The following is a 22,528-nucleotide window of genomic DNA, read 5'->3' on the forward strand; positions in this document are numbered from 1 at the left end:
TTCTGTTTCATTCATACATCTCATGGGATCATTTACCATGCCATATGCATAGGTGAAGCTATATAATCTTAAATTGTATCGTTTTCAGTTATTACATTGTTGAGAAGCAGACTAAGAACTAACATGTATATTTTGTCCTGATTATAGTCAGCGCTGCAAAGCTGTTCAATTGTGTTCGGATTGAGAAATCTTATTCCCTTCCTTTTTAACTCCAGCCTCATGCTTGCTTGGGTACCTGCCCCATTTGGGGATACATTCACGTAGGTCAAAAGCAACACTTCCACTCCCACTCTTCGACCCGAAGCCTGCCGGGCAGACAGACAGAGGCACACATTTGACTGATACAGCACAGCTGCAAAGTGACTCATTTGCATATGTATATGTATTAATAGAGGCAAAGCAAAAAAACTATTCAATTACATAGAAAAACATTCTGCATACCAAAGAATATAGGAAAATAGACCTAAACAAGTACAATATTTTCCCTGACTTTTCCTTGCCCGTATGGTTAGAATAAGAGCCCAGCAGATTGCCTTGGGGACGATTCTGCTCAGAGCTGCTGACAGAGCTATCACCACCCAGAAGGATCCCTGGAGCTTTTTGACATTTGGACAAAGGAAATGGCAAAAGCGTTGACTGCTCCCCCCCCCCCCCTCCCTGCCTCCCCCTCTCCTATTTTCATATTTTCCTGCTTCTAGCTTCATTGTCTTCTCTCATTATATAGCAGCACAAACAACAAGTGCACAGTAGGTGCTTATTTTTCAACCTTCTCACGTGTTTAACTAGTTCCTGTTTTCAGTAGTGAAAGATGGAATTAATGGCTGTACATGCGCACATTCGGTTCTGTACTGAACATATTTCCTGCCAGCATTATGGTGGGAATAGAGCAGAGGTGGCCAACTCCAGTCATCAAGAGCCACCAGCAGGCCAGTTGAAGACTATAATGGAGGATATCTCTGCTTCAGCACAGGTGGCTCAATCAGTGGCTCAATCAGTGGCTCAGTCTTCAACTGACCTGTTGGTGGCTCTTGATGACTGGAGTTGGCTGCCCCTGGTATAGAGCATGGTAGCTAACGACATAAGTGATGTTGTCTAATATATATTCATCTGCAAGGAACAATGCCATTATGTAGCACATTTTAGCCAGTAGATCTTATTGTTTTTTGCTGTTGGCAAATACATTTAAAGTCAACTCCTATAATCTTGTAATGGAAGGAAGAGCTATCACTACGTGGTCACATGGGCAAGTGTGGCTCTTTTATAAGGTTTGCGATAAGTTGCATGCCGATACTTTGAGACCATTATGCAGTGCAAAGAAATTCATTATGCACTGGCATTGCTTTGGAAGTTATGCGATAATTCTCATAGTACTAAGTGAATCTCAAGCCATATCTATTAATCCCAATTTCACATATGCAAATGGTCCTACCAGAAAAGGTTGCAAAATAATTTGTAGAAATATGGGAAGCTCGATAATAAAAAAACAACTTGTATTTGCAAATGATAAAGTAATTGGGACACGTGCAGTGATTTGATGTGTATGTTACACTGTTTCCTTTACGCCATCAATCACCCAGAGATATGTCGGTGCACTTTGCTTTGCTGGTCCAATCCATCATTCTAATGGTGCACTCAAGGACTGACAATCCAACTGCTATGTAACCTTCCAATCTTTCTTATGACTCTTCTTAATCCTACAACTGAAACGTATTGGCATTGAATTGGTTAACCACATAGGACTTTATATAACGTCAAGCTTCATTTCACTAAATTACAAAACTGGGAGGGAAAAAAAAAGTATATATAAAAAGAAAAGAGCCAGGAAACTGTGAATTTGTGGAATTACACTGTACTATATAATGGTAAGGCAATATCAATTCCAAGTGTTGGCATTAGCAATTCCTTAAGTGTTAGGTTCCCAATCTAAGGCAAAGTAATGTTTTAATTACTTATCTTTGTTTATCATTAGATGTGTTTAATTCCAGGGCTAGCACTACCCTAATTTATATCAGCGGGTAGATAATTGTAGAAAGTTCCTGTTTATGCAATAACTATTTAATAATAATAATAACTTTATTCATATAGCGCTTTTCTCCCAATGGGACTCGGTGCTTCACCACTACAGTACAGTGCGCTGTGCAGCACATAGGAGTGTTACAGATGCTATATAGTATAGTGTATATATAGTATATGCGCAGCACATAGGAGTGTTACAGATGCTATATAGTATAGTACATATAGTATATGTGCAGCACATAGGGGTGTTACAGATGCTATATAGTATAGTACATATAGTATATGTGCAGCACATAGGGGTGTTACAGATGCTATATAGTATAGTACATATAGTATATGCGCAGCACATAGGGGTGTTACAGATTCTATATAGTATAGTACATATAGTATATGTGCAGCACATAGGGGTGTTACAGATTCTATATAGTATAGTACATATAGTATATGTGCAGCACATAGGGGTGTTACAGATGCTATATAGTATAGTACATATAGTATATGCGCAGCAAATGTGACAGGTTTGTTTTTATGTACATCAGTGCAATTAAGTACAAATATTATAATTTACAGTCCTTTTTCATTATATCTTAATTTACTCTAATGGGTTTCCACACTTGTTGAATCCTTTGCTGGATGGTTTTGCAGTGTATTGATTATCTTGTCAAGAAATCTTAGTGGTTTTCTTTGGGATTTCTACATTGTTTTCACCTTGCTTTTGCTTTGTGAAAAAAAAATTGACCTTCTGAATAAGGGAGGAGAGCATTTCATGTGAAAAGGCTGAAATTCAGTGAATTTGTCCACATTCGTCATGTTAGATGAGTCACTGACAACCTGAGAGAGAATGAGACTTACCTCTAACAATGGGCTCATGTTTAACTTCGTTTTCAGCAAATAAGCAGTTTGCAGAGGTATTAGGTATTAGGGGACGTTTGCATCTCATAATGTGCTGGTAGACTTCAGTGATAAACACATTGCATTTTTTTCTGAGTAATTACTTTCCTCTTTCATTTCAGCATGCGCACATTTCTACACATAAATAGATTCTCAGTCAATATGTGTTTATATTGTTTATCTTGGTCATTGTTTAAGATTCAATGTTTTGAGTTCATTTTACCAGTCAGTGACATTTATCCATCACAGGAGATCCCATCAGGGTGATTTATAGTCCCAGTATAAGTCAAGAGATGCTGACACTTTGGGTCTCTTTTTGTATGAGCTGTTGAAGGACAGCAAGAGGCAAATACAGCAAAGTCGTATGTTTTATACACCACATTATTGTAGACAGCACTTTATTTAAAATATAGTATATATTGGAATATATTGGAATAGAACAGTCTTGTGAAATCATAAACTCTGAAGAACTTACATTGTAAATGGTAAAACCAGAGGGGAAGAGAGGTTGTACATTTGAGGTATCCTTGTTAATACAGCTAGTTTAGCATTTGGGGTAATGGGATTTGGTGCAATTGCCATTGGTATTGAAGAGAGAGGCAGAGATAATACATGTACAGTTAGTGCCAGAGGTGTAGTACAGACGGTCATGGAAATGAAAATATATATGTTTGGTTTAGAGTGACGTCGTGGGGTTAGCACAGGGGTAGCCTGTCCTCCAGTCCTCAAGAGCCACCAACATGTAAGGTTTTCAGGATATCCCTGCTTCAGCACAGGTGGCTCAATCAGTGCCTCAGTCGCAGACTGCACTACCTATGCTGAAGCAGGGATAGCCTGAAAACCTGACCTGTTGGTAGCTCTTGAGGACTGGAGTAGACTACCCCTTTGGTTAGCTCTTAAAAATATATATGGCACCTACTACTTGATTGTGGACTAAAAGCTTCACGTTCGCCTTTATTTTATTGCCTGGGATTTTAAGAGTTTTTATCATTTGCAGTTATAAAATGAATACATACACCAAACCCTGAAAGGGCAAGTATGAAATTAAATTATATTTGGGCAGCTGTAACCTTTTAAAAGGCTCAGATTCCAGTTAATGTATTTCTTCCTGTTCTGAGTGCTGCCACTGTGTTTGATTGTGGGAAGCAGTCCAAAGGGCACAGGGAGATAATAAATTCACTAGAAGGGTCACCCTCTGGCGGCCCTGATGCACCAATGCCGCCATTTAGTGCAACTGACCTAAAAATCTTGTCACATCCAAAGGTCACGTAGGTTGATGTCAGTGTGTACTATCTGTCTTCTGTGACGCGGCAACTGACAGCTAAAACATGCTGGTCTCCGGGGCCGGATTTACTGGTGTGGGGGCCCAGGGGCAAGTACATTGCGGATGCCCCTTGTCAAACGTCAACTTATTCATTTACATGAAGTTCTAACAATTTTCAGGGTTTTTAAACTGAAATCTTTGCACTGACATCAAATTAAAACAAAAAACGTAATTAAACGTTATATTTCTAATGCACCAAATGTAGGAACCGTATGTAGAAATGCGTTCAACTAAAGGAAACTGGATTTCCGCACTTTCGAAGAGGAACATTTTTCAAGTAAGGTCTTCGAATTCGCGCTGCAAACCACTTGCAATGCTCGGCACGAGAGACGCTCCTGCTTCATTGTTGATTTCAGCCTGTTCTTCAGGATTTTTATCTTAGAAAATAACCGTTTGTTACTGCAATTGGTCTCCATCTGTACTAAATCCATTCTCAGAGCAATTTCCACGTGAAGAAATGTAGCTCTGAAATCGTTCTTAGCAAGAACTTTGTAGAAGATCACTTACTTCATGTCATTGTAGTCTTCTTTGTAGATGGAACAGTGTCTCCCCCCACCCGGTGGGAGATTTGGCCATTACTGATCATGTGGTGCATGATACCTGCTGGTAACAGGAGGGCTGAGTCGTCCGCAGGTGGTAGTGGGGACACAGGACTAGGCTTTTGGGGTTCATACCCTACATATTATTTAGCAGTGCAGCGCCTCCATCTGCTGTAGACTCCAGGGAACTGAAGGTGATCACCCAAAGTAGAACGATTATCTCACCCCCCATTACGGTAACCAATAGTCAACCAATAGGTAACCAATAAAAGCCCAATAGTCAGGCTCTCGGCTGTGTGACCTGCCCCTCTCAAGTGGGTAGAGGCACTCTTGAGTTTGGGGCAGCACTGCCCTTAAGTACAGCCAGGAGGTGGGCACCAGGTCTGTCAAATGATTGGTCATGCCCAGTCCGGATGTCACCGCCTCCCGCTGTCACTCAAGTGCAGCTCCTCGGAGGGGGATTGTACCAGGGTTTACTGTGTACAGGGCAGACTAGCAGCCACCAGGTGACCTACATAGAGAATAACAATTGCACTAATTCATTGCCGAGGCTGTGCTTCCAGGCAACCATATATTCACTGACAAGATTGACTGCAGTAGAGCAGAGATCAGAAGCATCCAGATTTTACATCTGACTAAGGAAGTCAAACCGTTCACAGACACTGTCATAGACACCTATTTTCTCTGTCAGGGGTGTAAAAGACTGATCGACAACCGGAATTAAACTTGCTGTATATAACTTCTCTTTGTCTGACATCTGGATTTCCTGTGGTTGTCCGTAATCCAAGGGATTGAGACACACATTTCTCACTCGAGATCGAACATGAACAGCGCTGTTACTGCAGACTGGAGAACCATTTTTTGGATCCTGCGGTTTCTTGTGTTGAACCTTTCCAAAATGTAATTCCAAAATGAAGCGTATAATGCCGTTTCCAAACTGCACGTTTTTTCATTAAGGCCGTCTGCTTCATTTAAAATCACAACCTGCTGCTCCCGGTGATTTGTGATTTCAGTTAGTGCTTCCTTAATCTTTTCATATCCATGTTCAATCGCTTTTGTCGCATCAGCTCTGCAAGACCAATGAGTTACACTCAAACTCTTAGGTACCTTCAACTTTGTGTCTGCCGAGACAATATTTTGGCCAGAATTGCATAACGTGAAGGAGATGCCATGAAAAAGACATCGATTTGTTGAAGAAACTCAAAGCAGCGTACCACTGCAGAGCAAGTATGGGCCGCTGTCTTCCCTACTAAATTAAGGAAATGCCCACAACATGGCGTTAAAAGTGACAAGCTATTTTAATTTTTTTTAAGTATGAGAGCTTGCATTCCTCGGTATTTGCCCCTCATATTTGCAGCATTATCATATGACTGTCCAGGACAGTCACTGATACCAATGTTTGGACAATCCAAGAACTCAAGCAGTGCAAGAGCAGAACCAGTGTGACCATAATTTGGTATGAATGTCAGAAACCTTTCCCTTGGAGATGTATTATCCATGTAATGTATTACTAGAGTCAACTGGTCAATATGAGCCTCATCTGGGGTTCAATTAACTGACATAGAATAATATTTGGACTTCTTCTTTACTCTTGAAATGATGGGTTCAGTACATGCTCACCCATTAATCCAATCAGCTCTTCACATATTGTAGATGACAGGTAATTTGCGTGACCACTTTCTGTATTTGCATGTAGTTTGATGTGAGAAGAGTGAAATGGATCATATTCAGCTAGCAGTTCCACAATACCAAGATAGTTACCATTTCTCGGTGCCACACCACTTCATTCTCACCCCGGAAAGCCAGTCCATGTTCAGCCATTAATTTAATCGTACTCACAACACGCATGATGAGAACTTTGCGCCAATATCCACTCAACTCTGCTTCTTGTGTTGCCAAATCCTGGTCAACGCGCCCAAGTACCTTTCCACGTTTCGCCAAAATTGTTACAAATTCCAAGGGATACATACTCAGCCAACCGGTCACTGCCATAGTTCTAGTAACAAAATCCAGTACGGAATGTTTTACTATGTATAGCCACTAGTTTGCAGATATAGCAGTACACTTTCCCAGGGGTTGGAGAGAAACACAGCCAAGAGCGGTTAACAATCTCATTGCTCTGATTGGTTTGTTGAAATAAATTTGCAGTGCACGCATACCCCGCATTAACGTACGCAATGGGACCGGAGCATGTATGTAACACAGGCATACCCCGCATTAACGTACGCAATGGGACCGGAGCATGTATGTAACTATGTAACTACAGGCATACCCCGCATTAACGTACGCAATGGGACCAGAGCATGTATGTAAAGCGAAAATGTACTTAAAGTGAAGCACTACCTTTTCCCTCTTATCGATGCATGTACTGTAATGCAATCGTTATATATACATGCATAACTGATGTAAATAACGCATTTGTAACAGGCTCTATAGTCTCCCCGCTTGTGCACAGCTTCTGTACAGGTAGGGAGTCGGTGTTGCTGTTCAGGATGTGATGACAGGCGCATGCGTGAGCTGCCTTTTGCCTATTGGGCGATATGTACTTTCTCGCGAGTGTACTTAAAGTGAGTGTCCTTAAAGCGGGGTATGCCTGTACATGTTCGACCAAAATTCTTTTCCCCTTTTTGGTCTGTTCTCGATGTATACTGATAATGGCTCAAGCAATTCGCTATTATAGTTTTGCAAATCGAAAGATCCTTTTTCGGCCCAAAATGTTATCATAGCCGGTGTTGATAATTCTGGCCACAAGATAATATCATTTTCAAAACAGTGAGGTTTCTTTCCAGCTCCTTCTCTAAATCCTGATGGATTCTCTTCACCTTCATGGCCTGTGTTTTCACCTGTTTGCTCACTTCTCCCACGACACCAATGGCTTTTTTCACTTACAGATGAAGGTGGAATGTTGCGGTGTTTCTGTTGCTATGGTGCATTCTGTTGAAATTGCTTTAATTGGTCGGTTCGAGGTCGAGGCAGTCGAAGTCATTATGTAATTACTCATTTTTGGCACCTTTAAAATAATTTGTCATTGTTTCTTTTCACGCTCTGCAGCTGATTTTCAGTTTCTGCGCAGCGCTTTCATGGACACGAGGGATTCTGTGTCGAACACTCATAGTTACCTAGAAAAATCAAATATTTGATAGCGAGTCCAAGTTGACTGCCCAGCAAATACACTTCATAATATATTCACATTTTTGTACTTTTAATCTTTTATTCAAATCTTTTTCAATTCACGTGTTTCAATTAAAGTTAGTGGTTATCCTTTCTGTGTTGGCATACATAAAATAAAAGTAGTACTTCTTAAAAGCGATTATTATATTTATAAAACTATAATATAGAATCAGAAAAAAAACAGCGAGCAAATAAAACATTACTTGCCCAAAAATTTGATATTAGAAGGCGATTCACTGGATACGTAAAAAGTTAGCGTAGAATAGCAGCGTGTTATATATTTAATATTATTTTATTATGACAGTATCATGCAGTGACTGCATACGTCAAAAGTAGCTGAATTCAAGATCCGAAAGTATGTAAGAAAAAATGACTTTTAGCAAATTATTTACTATGTGTGGGGAGGTCTTTGGTTTGTGGAGGTCCGTGGCGGCCACCCTGTGTCCCCCCCCCCCCCCTTAAAATCCGGCCCTGAATTATAAACATTAATTTGAATGTATAAGAGCGAGCTATGTGTTAGAAAGGGTGCAGAGCTATAGCATTTGCACCATAAATCTTGGTGTCTCCATAAATATATCTAAGTGGCTCACACCCTGAGCTTTCAGCTTTCATCGTTTTGAAGGTGAGTTTGCTCAGCACGACTCCTATGAATGCTGCAACTAAAACATGCAGAATAACAATTGACTTGTGAGCATTGCAGAATGGATTTGGAAAGCTACTGTATCTAAGACCATCATTCTACAGGTTTATAGCACTGGAGGGTCACATAATTAATCTCTCTATGGATGAAAATTCCCTTCCTGTGCAGCAGTTGCTCTACCGTTGGTGACTTGACGGAGGTTAAAGAGCTGGTGCCATGGGGTCAGCAAATAGTTGACATTAATGTAATTAATAAATTATTTTATGTACCCTGTGGGGACACATTTGCAACGTTGAAGTATATTGTAACACACTGTATCTCTTTCTGGTGCAGAATGAAGAGTAGATGCCAGATAAAGACTCCTTTTTAGGAATAATTGTGTGCTCCATTCGGTTGCAGGAGAAATTTGGAACGGGATGTCTTTTTAGCTTCTAATATGGGTATTCACCTTCACCTACATGGATATATGTGTGTATATAAAGTAACGTCATAATGTGTCATATGGGTCTTAAGTGCTAAAGAGCAATAAGGGCAAAGAAGGCTGGGGAGTCGTGTGTGTAAGGCCTTTTTTCCATGTAGTAACAAAGGAGGGAGAGGGGGTATGGGGTATGATACCTTTTATTGGACCAGCAAGTTGTTGATATGTTACAAGCTTTCTAACCTCTCAGGGTCCTTCACCAGGTCTTACCCCTACTCTCAGAAGATCAAAAGCTTATAACATATCAACTACTTGTTGGCCTAATAAAAGGTATCATGCAACCTATTCCCTCTCCCTGCTTTGTTACTACAAAGAGTAATGAAGTAATGAGTGAGTCCAGTAATGCAGTTTTCCCTTTTGTTCACTTCTGGCCACATACATACACACACTGAATGCAGCGCACTAAACTCAGAACATAACCTGCACTCATGTTGGTATGGAGTATCCACATTATTGATTTATGATAGCTGTCACACTTGGGGTTAATGTATCCCATTGACCATTGTGTCCTAGAAGTGAATTTGGAAGAAATAATGTCGATTTCAATAGTTGGATGAGTTTTGGAATAACTGTGCCAGACTTAAAATATTAATGAGGCATGCATGCCAGGGCTTGTTGATTACCAAATGCATCCCTGCAATTATGTCATTTATTATCCATTTTCATTAATTTATGTCTATTTAGAGCTGGCCGTGTGCTCTGTGCTTTATAATACAATATATAAATATGAATACTATAGGGGTAAAATTATATACCAATAATTTCAGTAGATATGAATGCAACCAATACTTGTATATAACCCACAAAGCATTGCAGCTGATTAATATGGAAGTGGCATATCATGCATAATTGGGGACATAAATGTATACATTTATTGATAATAAGGCATAACTGACTGTAAATCCTGACCCGGGTATGCTTATGCTTTTCCAATTTGAGATGTATTTAGTGGTTGACGATGTGACGAAGGGATGAGTACTTCTCCGTAATGATCAGCTATTCTAAAGTAGCATAAAGAGGGTCAATCAAATGGGTCATACATCATATGGGGAGGCAGATGTTGGAGCATATTGTAATAGATTACTGCACAGCACATGAAGATGGCGTGTGGAGCGGAGGAAGGGAGGAGGCGAGAAAGAGATAAATGATCAGCCAGTGTTTTCTTGTGTGGATGCAGCAGATAGCTTATGTATTGAGCAAAATCTTTCATCATGGAAGTCAATGAATGATACTGTATTTCCATGTTGTTCAGAATCCGTCTTCGTGGCTAAACGTTAAAACGACTAAACAATGCAAAGCCCTCCAAACCCTAATAAATACACCTACATTATTGAAGTTCTTCCCGTCTTTGCCGGGGGTTTCTTGGTTTCGAACAACATGGGGTCTATTAACTAGAATTTCCCAGCTGCAAAACGGGAGCAAGAGCAGTGCAAAAACAACACCAGATTTAGCACAGGAAAACAACAGGGTTTTTTTTCCCGTTCTATACATCTGGGGCAATTCTTTTTAATATGTTTTACAGCAATAAGACATTAGTGAATGACCCCCTAGTGCTGGGGAGGCCAACTCCAGTCTTCAAGGGCCACCAACAGGTCAGGTTTTCAGGATATCACAGCATCAGCACAGGTGGTGTGCTGAAGCAGGCACTGATTGAGCCACCTGTGCTGAAGCAGGGATATCCTGAACACCTGACCTATCGGTTGCCCTTGAGGACAGGAGTTGGCCGCCCTGCCCTAGTAAATGGGCTGTACGGTATCTTCATGCGCCAGAATACAATAGATTTGTTCTAAAAAAGGTTGGACATCTTTTTAGATGGGAAAGGTATACAGGGATATACCAAATAAGTATACATGGGAAGGATGTTGATCCAGGGATTCATCCGATTGCCAATTCTTGGAGTCAGGAAGGAATTAATTTTTCCCCTTAATGGGGTTTTTTGTTTGCCTTCCTCTGGATCAATAAGTAAGTATAGATATAGAATAAAGTATCTGTTGTCTAAATTTAGCATAGGTTGAACTTGATGGACGTATGTCTTTTTTCAACCTCATCTACTATGTAACTATGTAACTATGTAACTATATGTAAGAAGAAGTATTACAGAGAAGCACTCTCTTATGAGCGCTGACAATTACAGTACAGGGTATTTTTAGGGTAGTGTTTTATGAGTGTTTTAAATTTGAAAGTAATCATCTATTGGCCATTGGAGCCATTTACTATAATTTCCCTGATGCAAGAAGAGGCATATTTTTCTATTTATGCTCCTTGACACAGATTGCTTTTTTTTTTTTTTTTTTTACGTTTAAAAACATAAATCTTTAAGACATTGATTCCTGTGTAAGATTGGATGTTTTAATGGGCTGGCATTCGGAAAAATAATCCCCCACCTAGAGTAATATTTGGGAATACGTCAAAAGGTTGTCACTTTGTTTTGTGGGGTGTTATTAAAATAGCCCCAGCTGTATTTATTTAGCATTTCAGCCCCACCCACTCAGAGCTCTCCCTTACCCATCACCAGGAAAAAGACATCATTATGTCATGTGTTAATGCTGAGGCATCAGACAAGCATTCAGTAGGCGTGAAGGCATGTACTGTACAAGGCTGAGGCCATTTTGTTCTGACCTTCTATTCACCTCCGAGAGGTGGACACGATCACACTTTCCTATGCATCATATAAGCTGGGTATACATCTTTTAAGCTCGCTGCACCCGAAATGAAAACAGGACATCTAGCAGCATAATTAGCCAATGTCTCCCACTCAATCACTTTAATATTGAAACACCACGTTAAAAAAAAAAAAAATAATGACATTGCCTATGTTTTTTTTAAATTACATTCTTCCTGCGCCTTGGTCCTCAACCAATATGGAATACCGTCTATTTTGCTCCATAAAGAGGCCACAGTTCCAGGCTGTCACACTGTATTAGTGATCCTTGTTCTGATATAAGGCAAGGGAAATATAAAAAGCCTTGCAACCACCCTGGAAATCAGTACATCTTACAGTCTAGCTTTCAGGGAAGATTTGAGATTTCTGCCACGACCCAGATGTCCCCTTTTATTATTATTTTTGCCTCCCCCCCTGCCCCCTTTTGCGTCTTTGTATGGCTCTTTTTGATGTGTTCTTTATTGGCCTCCCCACAAGGCACAAGTGTCACATTCTTTCATCATTGTCTGCACTGGAGAAGGGGCTTGTTGTGTCTTCTGCTGAACATTGTCTGCCAATAAATAAGTGTCGGTCACTGTCTCGATGCCTGTATTCAGGTCAGTAATGGGGAGTGTGACAATGAAACGCGGTTCAAGGAGTAAATTAGGCTACTGGACCAGTGGTTTGGAGACAGAAGTAGGCAAGTGCATGTATCTGCCTGGCACAAAAAAAAGCCTTTGCACGTGTGAGGCCAGTATTCTGGACTGCAAGAACTGGAGGTTAGGCTACTACTAGGCAAACGGCACAAATTCACACTGCATGGTACGGTAAATATTTGTACTTGCAACCGAAAATAGGACACATTTCTCAGTGCTGGAAAAAGTTCCTGTTGTTCGCTTTCACTTCATACAAACAGTGAGTGTACTGTGGTATTGCCTGGCTGTTTACTGACTGTGTTACCTATCTGTTCTGTGGCTCTATCTGAGTGTGGTTGGTTAAAAGGGGACACTCTACCATTGGTATTTGTGTCTCCCCAGTACCCTATAAATCCCACTCTGCGGTTTAAGCCTGTTAGATTTGGCGGCCACATGTTCATGAACTATAGGTTATGATGACACTTTATGTCAGTTCTCCTATTCAATATATTGGAGCAGCTTTATAAGGACTTATACACCCAGGATCAAGATTGCTATTACCCGTTATATAAGGCATTTATTGGATGTTATATGTCATAAGCCTGTGATTCGTTTCTGCTGCACCGTGGATGGACTATATGTCCTTTCTTTGTCATACTATTGATATATACATATATGGTTTTGAGATAGAAATAGATTATTGAGTCTAGTGCTATACCAGCTAATAATAATAACTTTATTTCATATAGTGCTTTTCTCATTTAATTTTCTCCAATTTTTGCAATTGCGTAGCGTTCACAATGACATTATTAAATCACGCGGTACGCAGCACCTTAGCATTTTTACAGACACCACCCAGGTGAGCTTACAATCTATGCGTTATTGGTGCCTGAGGCACAGGGAGATAAAGTGACTTGCCCAAGGTCACAAGGAGGCGACACCGGGAATTTAACCTGGTTCCCATAGTTCCACAGTCAGTATCTTTACTCATGTAACCACTCCTTTTCCCTATTCATGAAGCTATAGCTAGAAGTCTGCACACTTGCATACTGTGAACATGTATGATAATAATGTGGTTTCCCAAGTTGCTATCTAGTTGTCTGATTGTCTACTTATCCATAGAAGACTAACACATTTTAAATCAATAATAAAAATAATCACAATCATAGTTGCAGCAGCAATAACATCCATCCTCCATCCTTTCCTTACATAACTATGTTATAATGCACAAAGAGCTACCAAGAATAATACGTGAATGTAATAAAACATTACATGTGTATTATTTTAATTACAATACACCCCCACAAAGAGTTCATTTTTAATTTGGCGATATCACACTGCATTGTATGTTATCTTTTGTCTTGGTTTGAGAACCATGCAGTTTCGTTCCATTCCTTAATGAAAAACGTTTATTACTAACCAATTTGGTATTGTTATGACACTTTGTAATATGCAAGCTTTGCTTCACAATATTAACAAACACAAACAAGAACAGACTTGCTGTAGATTTAGCTAAATTCCTGAAATAACAATGTCACATTCGTCTTTGAATATTAAATTGAATATTACTATGTATATGGGAAGAGTGAGTCTATAAAAGCAAATGTGTTAAACCCCCATGTAAAAATAGGGGGTTAAAATAGTGGAATGCTTTACATATGGAAGGGTGGAAAATTGGGCATGTGTGGAGAAGTATTTACAGTAAACCCACTGGCACAGCTTTCCTTATTAACTATGCCACTGACTTGCAGAAAATGAGTTATTTCCTAATGTACAGTCGAGAAAAGCAGCGTACTATGAAATAAGGAGCTGGCCAAATGTCTACTCAGAGAATATCGTCTGTGCAAATTAGGAATTAGAGTTGGTCAGGTGCTAGAAGCCAAGAAGCTGGATGTAATCGAGCGTATATCCTTGAAAAACTATATAGAAAAGTACAGTACTGTTTACCTCAAACACACAGTAGCAGCGCATACAGTCCCTACGTTTCTCTGCGGGTAATGTGTTACTGTAGCTCTAAATTGCATGGAATTTCTGGGGGGAAAAAAGGCATTTGAGATTACTTCTTCATTTTAAAGACTCTTTTTTACAGGTAAGTACGGTTATTATAATGGCGACTGGCTAGCGTTTTGGAATTTTTAACGCATGATGTATGGTGAGCCAAGAACGTTTAATACAGGAATCTATATTAAAACATTTCGGCCACATATTGTTCGTAGCCATACAGCACTCTTTCAGCCCCTAAAGAAAAGTCTGCATTTTCTTAAGCACTAAACACTAAGATTTTGTCTTTATCAATCCTTACACCCTTGATTTTTATATATATTTAGTTGCATATTTGACTATCCCATGCGGTAGCTTCTATTCCAGTGATCTTTCTTTCAAAAGAGAAACAGCTCAAACTCAAGGATGTGTCCTTTCAAACTAGAATTTGACGGAACGATGGCCCCAGCAGAAATTGGCTATTGTTATTTGTTCAGTGTCCCCGGACGGACTAAAGCTGGCACATTGCACATGTGACGTCTGTCATTCCTCCCTGGAGAAATGAATCACAAACGTTAAGGTGACAGCTCCTGTCTTGAAATATGCCAGCATGCTAAATAAAACTGCCCGTCAGAGAAATACAGTGTTGCATCTGAACATGGGGAACTTTTTGAATTCTGAATTTGCTTGTGGATGGTCTCACTCTTTCTCTCTCTCTTTTTCCCCCCCAAATACAGCAATTGTATGCCGCACAGCTTGCTGCAATGCAAGTGTCTCCAGGGACAAAGTTACCTGGTATGTCCCAGAGCAACCTTGGTGCTGCTATGTCCCCAACCAGCATCCACACAGAGAAGAGCACAAACAGCCCTCCGCCCAAAAGCAAGGTACCAAAGGAACTTATACAGATTTAGGCAATGGGAGCGTTGATGTTGAAACTGTTGTGGGTCAAGATACCTCTGGGCTAAGTGAATTCATTCTCATTCTGAATTGGTTTCTCCAGATTATAAAATGAAAATTAGAAGCAAATACTACAAAACGTTTTGATGTGTCTTTTTGGGACACGCTTACTCTTCTTCACATATGCCTGTTAGGACCAGGATATTGTCCCTGTCATGTACACGCGAGTGTGAGTGTGCGTGAATGGGGTTAACTAGACACTCGCCACCCAGTTTGTCTCTCACCACCCCGCAGGTCACAAAAATGTGCATGCACACCCCAAAAAACTCACACAGCACCCCAATTACGTTGTCACCAGCAGTATTAATTTAAGGGTTTGCACATGGGGAGATCCTAGATAAATGCACACATTACACAAAAATCCCAATTTTTGACTAGCACCCTCTCTATCCACCTTTTAAGACCCACCTTAAAACCCACCTCCTTAACGAAGCATATGAGTAGCTCCGTGGCTGATACTATACATCTCGTACATCAACCTTGGCCCCTTGCAGACGCACTTACCAGAACACCCTCCTACTGTCTCTGTACGTTCTTTTTACTTGCCAATTTGATTGTAAGCTCTTCGGGGCAGGGATTCTTTTTCCTAAAAGTTACTTTTATTTCTGATGCACTTATTGCCATTATGTGTTATTTGTATTATTTGTTATTTATATGATTATGTCGCTTGTATTATTGCTATGAAGCGCTATGTACATTAATGGCTCTATATAAATAAAGATATACATACATTATATCAAAACAGGTAGGTAAACGTGTCCTAAAATTAGATAAACCCCTTCAGAGATAAACAGGTTTAATATGACAAAAGGTATTACTGTTCTTATACAGAAAAAAAGACGACAAAGTTACATAAAATAAGAATAGGGTCAGACCGTTTTTAAAATTAAAGGGAGCAAAGCAGAAGCCTAAACTTTACCATGAAGTAGTTGTGAACATGAACAATTGATTTGGAATAAGTTCCCCCAGGAGGTCATGGGTCGGAGATGTGAAATTCACACACACACAGTGTTTCCGTGGTTGAATCTCCCCTTTGTGTGTCTCAAACACAAAATGTTATGCTTTGGCTTCCTTTAATCTGAGAGAGAGTAAAGCCAGACCTGACCGCCATGTAGGGGTGTGTCCTGTCAGTCGTTTGTCACTTCTCCCAACACCTGAGGTCTTTAATAAAGTATAAAATGCTTAATAACTCCCAGTAGTATGCAGATGAAGTATTTAGGATCATCTCCCAGACATATACATATGCAACGTAATGGACCCATTGTTAATCTTTAGGGTGAGATACATTTTCTACTATTTGTCATAGTGTTATTCTATGACTACCGAATACCTTCCAAGTCTCATAAACAGTTCCCAGTCTCATATATGGCATCACTATTAGTTGTTCAGAACATATATTTTATAATTTGGTGTTAGCCTGGTATCATAAAAAAATATACTGTCCTTTGTATAACTTTTAGGGTCTGTTCTCAGTGAGGTTTTTATGAGTTTGCCCTTGAAGTGTGCAGAGCATTACACAACCCCACCACAATAACACCTCTGGGTACCTGGGATACATCATCCTTTTTCCAGCTGTCGTTTTAATATAAACAATTGGAGAAAGTTGGTTCCTAAGACAACATATGTATTTCCTTAATTGTTTGATTGTCCCGAGCCTGCCAATTAAGCTATATGAAACCTAATTATGACACACCATCACTGCCGGTTGAAGCAGGAAAAAAATACACATTAGAGAAGAAGAAAAAGTTAAATCCGCAATCCCCTCCATCTCATTTGTTATTAGCTTCTTTTTGTACCTGGTTCTGGGGGTCCCAGCTCCTGAGATAATCACCATTTTAGGTGCCAATGTTTCTGGCCCATTTTGTAAATGTATTATGGCTGCTATCAAAGCCTCACTCCCACGGACCAATGGGATGCTGTAATGTCATCAAAGCATGACGTGGCAGATTTCTATTGGATGACCTCGGGAGCCGTCTTTGATTTTACTTTTCTTTCACCGGCACATATAAAGGTAAGGGGGTTATTGATCCGCGCTGATCCTGAGTGCCAGGAGGGTTGGCTGAACTAGGAATAACACGGAACAGCTCCACAGGGCCTCTTGATTTCGATTCTGGAAAAAAGAAACTAAATATGGGGGGATTGCGGATTTAACCTCTTGATAGCCATACTGCTCACACCATGTAACCGTTGCATGGCTAGATCATGGCAGTAACGTTCAAAGAACTATAGATACAGATGAATAAAATCATCCAAGGTTGATTTAGTACGTATCAAAATAATTAGGGGATGGAAATGTCAGGGCTGTTGCTAACGTCACACTACTGAAAGTATGTTTTCTTAATATTGGACTAAATGAAGCTTGGAAGGTGTTATTTATTGCATATCTATATTCTGTGCTCTTTGAATATTTAAATATTTAAAATGAGAGCTGGATGTCAAATGACTTCCATAATTAAATTGGCATTGAGTCGTGGTAGTGCCCTAAAATAGTTGCATTTGTTAAGTATTTTATCAAATTATTTTGAGACAAATAGTTTTTTTCCTTTCTCATTTTCACCTTGATCACATTCTGCAATGCAAAATCTTCAAGGAGATTTCCACTGTGAAAAATATGGATTCAAAATAGTACAAGTCATTTAGTGTGGCTTTAATTATGTCCTTTGCATTAATTCCTGATACCTAATAAATCAGAAACTGTGTCTGTATCCTTCATCCAGCAGCCCCTATCAACGGCAATATGCGTTTCTTATTCAGTTGTATGTTTCTTGTGGGGGGTTTTCACAAGTGCATTTAACATTTACCAAAAATATCTGACATTTTGTGAGCGAACAATGGTGTTATTTGGACACCTTTAATGGCTATGTGACCGACTGTACATCGACCACAAATCGAGCAGATAACCTGCATGTATTAATCCAATTACTTTATATGAAGTTGTCTGAATATCTAAAAAAAAACTATTGAGATTCACTACAGTGCGTTAACAGATCTGTATTTATTAGAACTATACATCTCTTGGTTTTACTGGGAAGGAGCATGGACTAGAAATATCCATCCGTATCCAAGTAGTCAGATGTACCGGTTCTGCTTGGTTGTAAAGTGAGGTTTTTCTATTGTTATGTTGAAAAGTACATTGTTGCCTTCTATTCGGGCTCCGCCCACTCTGCGAGTCAATCAGCAGTCGAATGTATGATGTAGGTGGTTAAAATAGAGGAAGCCCCCACATTGGGGGCATGCCATGTTGCGTGTGGCAGAAAGCTCAAACCGAGAAAGAGAGCGAGAGAGAGTGAGTTACAGAGACAGAGAGAGACACAGAGACAGAGAGAGACACAGAAACGGAGAGAGACACAGAGACGGAGAGAGACACAGATGGAGAGAGACACAGATGGAGAGAGACGCAGACACGGAGAGAGACGCAGACACGGAGAGAGACGCAGACACGGAGAGAGACGCAGACACGGAGAGAGACGCAGACACGGAGAGAGACGCAGACACGGAGAGAGACACAGAGACGGAGAGAGACACAGAGACGGAGAGAGACACAGAGACGGAGAGAGACACAGAGACGGATAGAGACATAGACACGGAGAGAGACACAGAGATGGAGAGAGACACACACAGAGACAGAGAGACACACACAGAGACAGAGAGAGACACAGAGACAGAGAGAGAGAGACTGTGTGTGTGTGTGTGTGCGTGCGTGCGTGCGTGCGTGTGTGTGTGTGTGTGTGTGTAAACTTCTTTCCAGCTTCTAATGAAATTAGCGGGTCACCTGATATTCTGGCTCGCCCTATAATCGGGCAAATACGGTACTTTTCAGGAAGTGTAATTTATAGTGGCATACAACTGACCTCTTCCGAACTCAAAGGGTTAAATATAAATACATGTTTTTTTTGTTTGTTCCTTCCTTGTCCTTGGTGAACTGCCACACAGCGACGCTGTGACAGAACCTGCATTAGCAAATTGCAGGGGAAAAAAAAAAAAAAGAACAGGCCACAAAAAACACGGGAACCTCTGGAAAAAAAAAAAGGGCCTTAAAATTGTACAGCATGAGCCATCTGATGCATGCTGTTTTCAATCTGCTGTGTGCCAGTAGGGGCTCAGAGTGAAAGAGAGATAGAAACGGTAATGCAGAGAAATGATAGACTAGTTGTGACCTCCAAGCTCAGCCTGGAAATGCAAGACATTGATTTCACTTAGCATTCCTGCTGAGAAATCCGGCGGAGTTCAGTTGTAATAAAAGAACAAGATTCTGTTCTAATGGTGATGACGGATGACAGACATATCACTTTGCATGTCCTCTCCGCGGAAGAGAGAGCGCGAGAGAAGAGAAGGAGAGGGAGATCATCTGACCAATCTGTACGAACGTGTCCCGGCACGGAAGGGATCTCATCTGCAATATGTTTTATAAACGGGAAGCCTTTAGGGCGGCCAACTGCAGTCCTCAGGAGCTACCAACAGGTTTTCAGGATATCCCTGCTTCAGCACAGGTGGCTCAATCAGTGGCTCAGTCTTTGACTGCACCCACTATTCTGAAGCAGGGATATCCTGAAAACCTGTTGGTAGCTCTGGAAGACTAGAGTTGGCCACCTCTGGTTAGACTCACTTTTGGAGAACACTGAGCATTTAAGGATAGACAGCCGGTCCTTGCTGATCCGACGGACTGCGCCCCGCAAACCGCCGTCGGATAACGAGCCGTCGGATTGTTGTTAGGAAGGGAAGAGAGAAAGCGACTCAACGTGGACTTTTGCTAGTGATTTAATAGAGAATGGTTGAAATTTCGTTCCTACACAAGATCTTTCTCAAGACAGACCGACACGTGCTTTATTAAACCACTAGCAAAAGGCCACGTGAGTGCTTTCTTGTCATATGCTGCTTGGATTTCTTTCAGTCCTAGCCCCAGTCAGCACCCGTGGCAGTCTCATAAAGTTTAGGGGACCATGGCAGTCTCATTAAGTTTACGTGATCATGGCAGTCTCATTAAGTTTATGTGACCGTGGCAGTCTCATTAAGTTTATGGGATCATGGCAGTCTCATTAAGTTTATGTGACCATAGCAGTCTCATTAAGTTTACGTGACCATGCAGTCTCATTAAGTTTATGGGATCATGGCAGTCTCTTTAAGTTTACGTGACCTTGGCAGTCTCATTAAGTTTACGTGACCATGGCAGTCTCATTAAGTTTACGTGACCATGGCAGTCTCATTAAGTTTACGTGACCATGGCAGTCTCATTAAGTTTACGTGACCGTAGCAGTCTCATTAAGTTTACGTGATCATGGCAGTCTCATTATGTTTACTTGACCGTGGCAGTCTCATTAAGTTTACGTGACCGTGGCAGTCTCATTAAGTTTACGTGACCGTGGCAGTCTCATTAAGTTTACGTGACCATGGCAGTCTCGTTAAGTTTACGTGACATGGGCAGTCTCATTAAGGTTACGTGACTATGGCAGTCTCATTAAGTTTACGTGATCGTGGCAGTCTCTTTACGTTTATGTGACCGTGGCAGTCTCATTAAGTTTACGTGACCGCGGCAGTCTCATTAAGTTTACGTGACCGCGGCTGTCTCATTAAGTTTACGTGACCGTGGCAATCTCATTAAGTTTACGTGACCGTGGCAGTCTCGTTACGTTTACGTGATCGTGGCAGTCTCATTAAGTTTACGTGACCGTGGCAGTCTCGTTAAGTTTATGTGAGTGCTCCACGCTCTCTTTAGCCATTGTTAGAACTCCGCGTTAGGAATGTTTTGACATCGCTGAGTCACTTAGAACACGTTTGGAGGTTTTCACACTGAAGTATGTGATCAGAATAATAACAGGAAAGTAAAGAAATCCTTAAGTGGGACTCGCTAGGTAAGAATGTAACACTGTGATTTTCAGCTGTCGCCGAAACCTAGAACAGGGTCTTTTTTTTCTAATTTACTTCTTCAAATGTAATTGCTTATTCAGTACCCAGCGCCTGCTCTTATGTCTCATTTATAGCCATTCCCGCGAGTAAATGTTAATAAGTGCTAATAGTGAATGCAGTCTAGGGAGTAAGGCTGTGGGCATAGCGGCGCGATCAAAAACATTAAATCAATCAGGCCGGCCATACTGCGCACGATATCACGTTGAATGATTAAAACGGCCCATTACCGCCTATGCTGCTAGAGGGATCGGCAGCTCGCCGCAGAGCGTAGCATTCAGGGCACCTCTGGCAGCAAATCGGTTAAACTTGGTAGTTGTCCACATCTTTTAACTAGTATATTTCATTAGCAACATACACACAGACATATACTGCAGTATCCTTTAGATGCTGGACAAGGTAAATAAAGCAACTCATTGCATGTCCGTCTGCCAGAGAGATGATAGAAATTCAGAATTTTCCATCAAGACATAAAGTCCCTCTTGGACACTGCCATCCAAACATGGAATGTCTTAATGGCTCTATTGATGTCCTCGTTAAACTAAAAGAGATATTTTGACATCAGGCATAAATCAGGATGAAATGGCCCTGGGGTAACCTTTGACACAGCAGAACTCAATCGCAATGAGCCCGGCCTGTATTTATTGCCTTCGGTCAAGCCAGCTGCTGGACAGAAAATCCCCTGACATCCCACTTCATTTCTCAAATCCCAACTGCTTGGAGGTAGCGTGATTTTTAGGACTGACTGGAATGTGCTGAACTGTATTTAATGTATATGTCTATTTTGTGCTGCAGAGAATAGGCATCCATTAAGTGAGATGTATTGTGGCATATTGTGTAATATACATGTCGTATGTAGGCCAGCTGTCACCTTTAGCTCAACATTACCTTATCCAAATTAATTTTAACTGGGATTACAGTTAGGTCATGGGAATTACCACCATAAACCATTGGAAAAAAAACGGTTCCATAATATCAAGAACAAGTCACGTCTAGCATACCTAATATGAACAGGAGGGAAACAGGCCTATATCACATTATTCATGGAATGGCCTACTCTTTAGCTCTTAAAGTTCTGAAGGGGGTCAAGTGCTAAAAGTAAATTCATGCAAAAATGGTTCATTTCTTACTGGTGACGGTACTGGTAACACCTGCTAGTTTCCTGGTGGGATTTAAATCTCCCCAGTAATGCAGGCCAATAGGAAGCCACAATGGATGATGTTGCAGCTTCCTATTGTCCCACGTGATGTGGAAGATTCCAACCGATATTCTGTTTCCCCCGCAGGGCACTGAAATGCCGGTACCTTTACCGATATCTCAGATCCAAGGTTCTCAGGAGCTGAAAATAATGTGGT

The 22,528-nt window shown here is 40.8% G+C and overlaps 1 protein-coding gene across 17 annotated transcripts in view; it reads left to right on the forward strand.

Moving 5' to 3' along the window:
* Positions 1-22,528, forward strand: part of SOX5 (SRY-box transcription factor 5) — a 913,923-nt gene that overhangs the window by 853,732 nt on the left and 37,663 nt on the right. For all 17 annotated transcript variants that reach the window (XM_075602880.1, XM_075602877.1, XM_075602886.1 and 14 more), the window contains one exon: positions 15,053-15,199. In XM_075602880.1, the coding sequence (XP_075458995.1) occupies positions 15,053-15,199 (147 nt within the window). The remainder of the gene's footprint in view (positions 1-15,052; positions 15,200-22,528) is intronic.

Source organism: Ascaphus truei, chromosome 5, assembly GCF_040206685.1.
Source record: "Ascaphus truei isolate aAscTru1 chromosome 5, aAscTru1.hap1, whole genome shotgun sequence".
Taxonomy (NCBI): domain Eukaryota; kingdom Metazoa; phylum Chordata; class Amphibia; order Anura; family Ascaphidae; genus Ascaphus; species Ascaphus truei.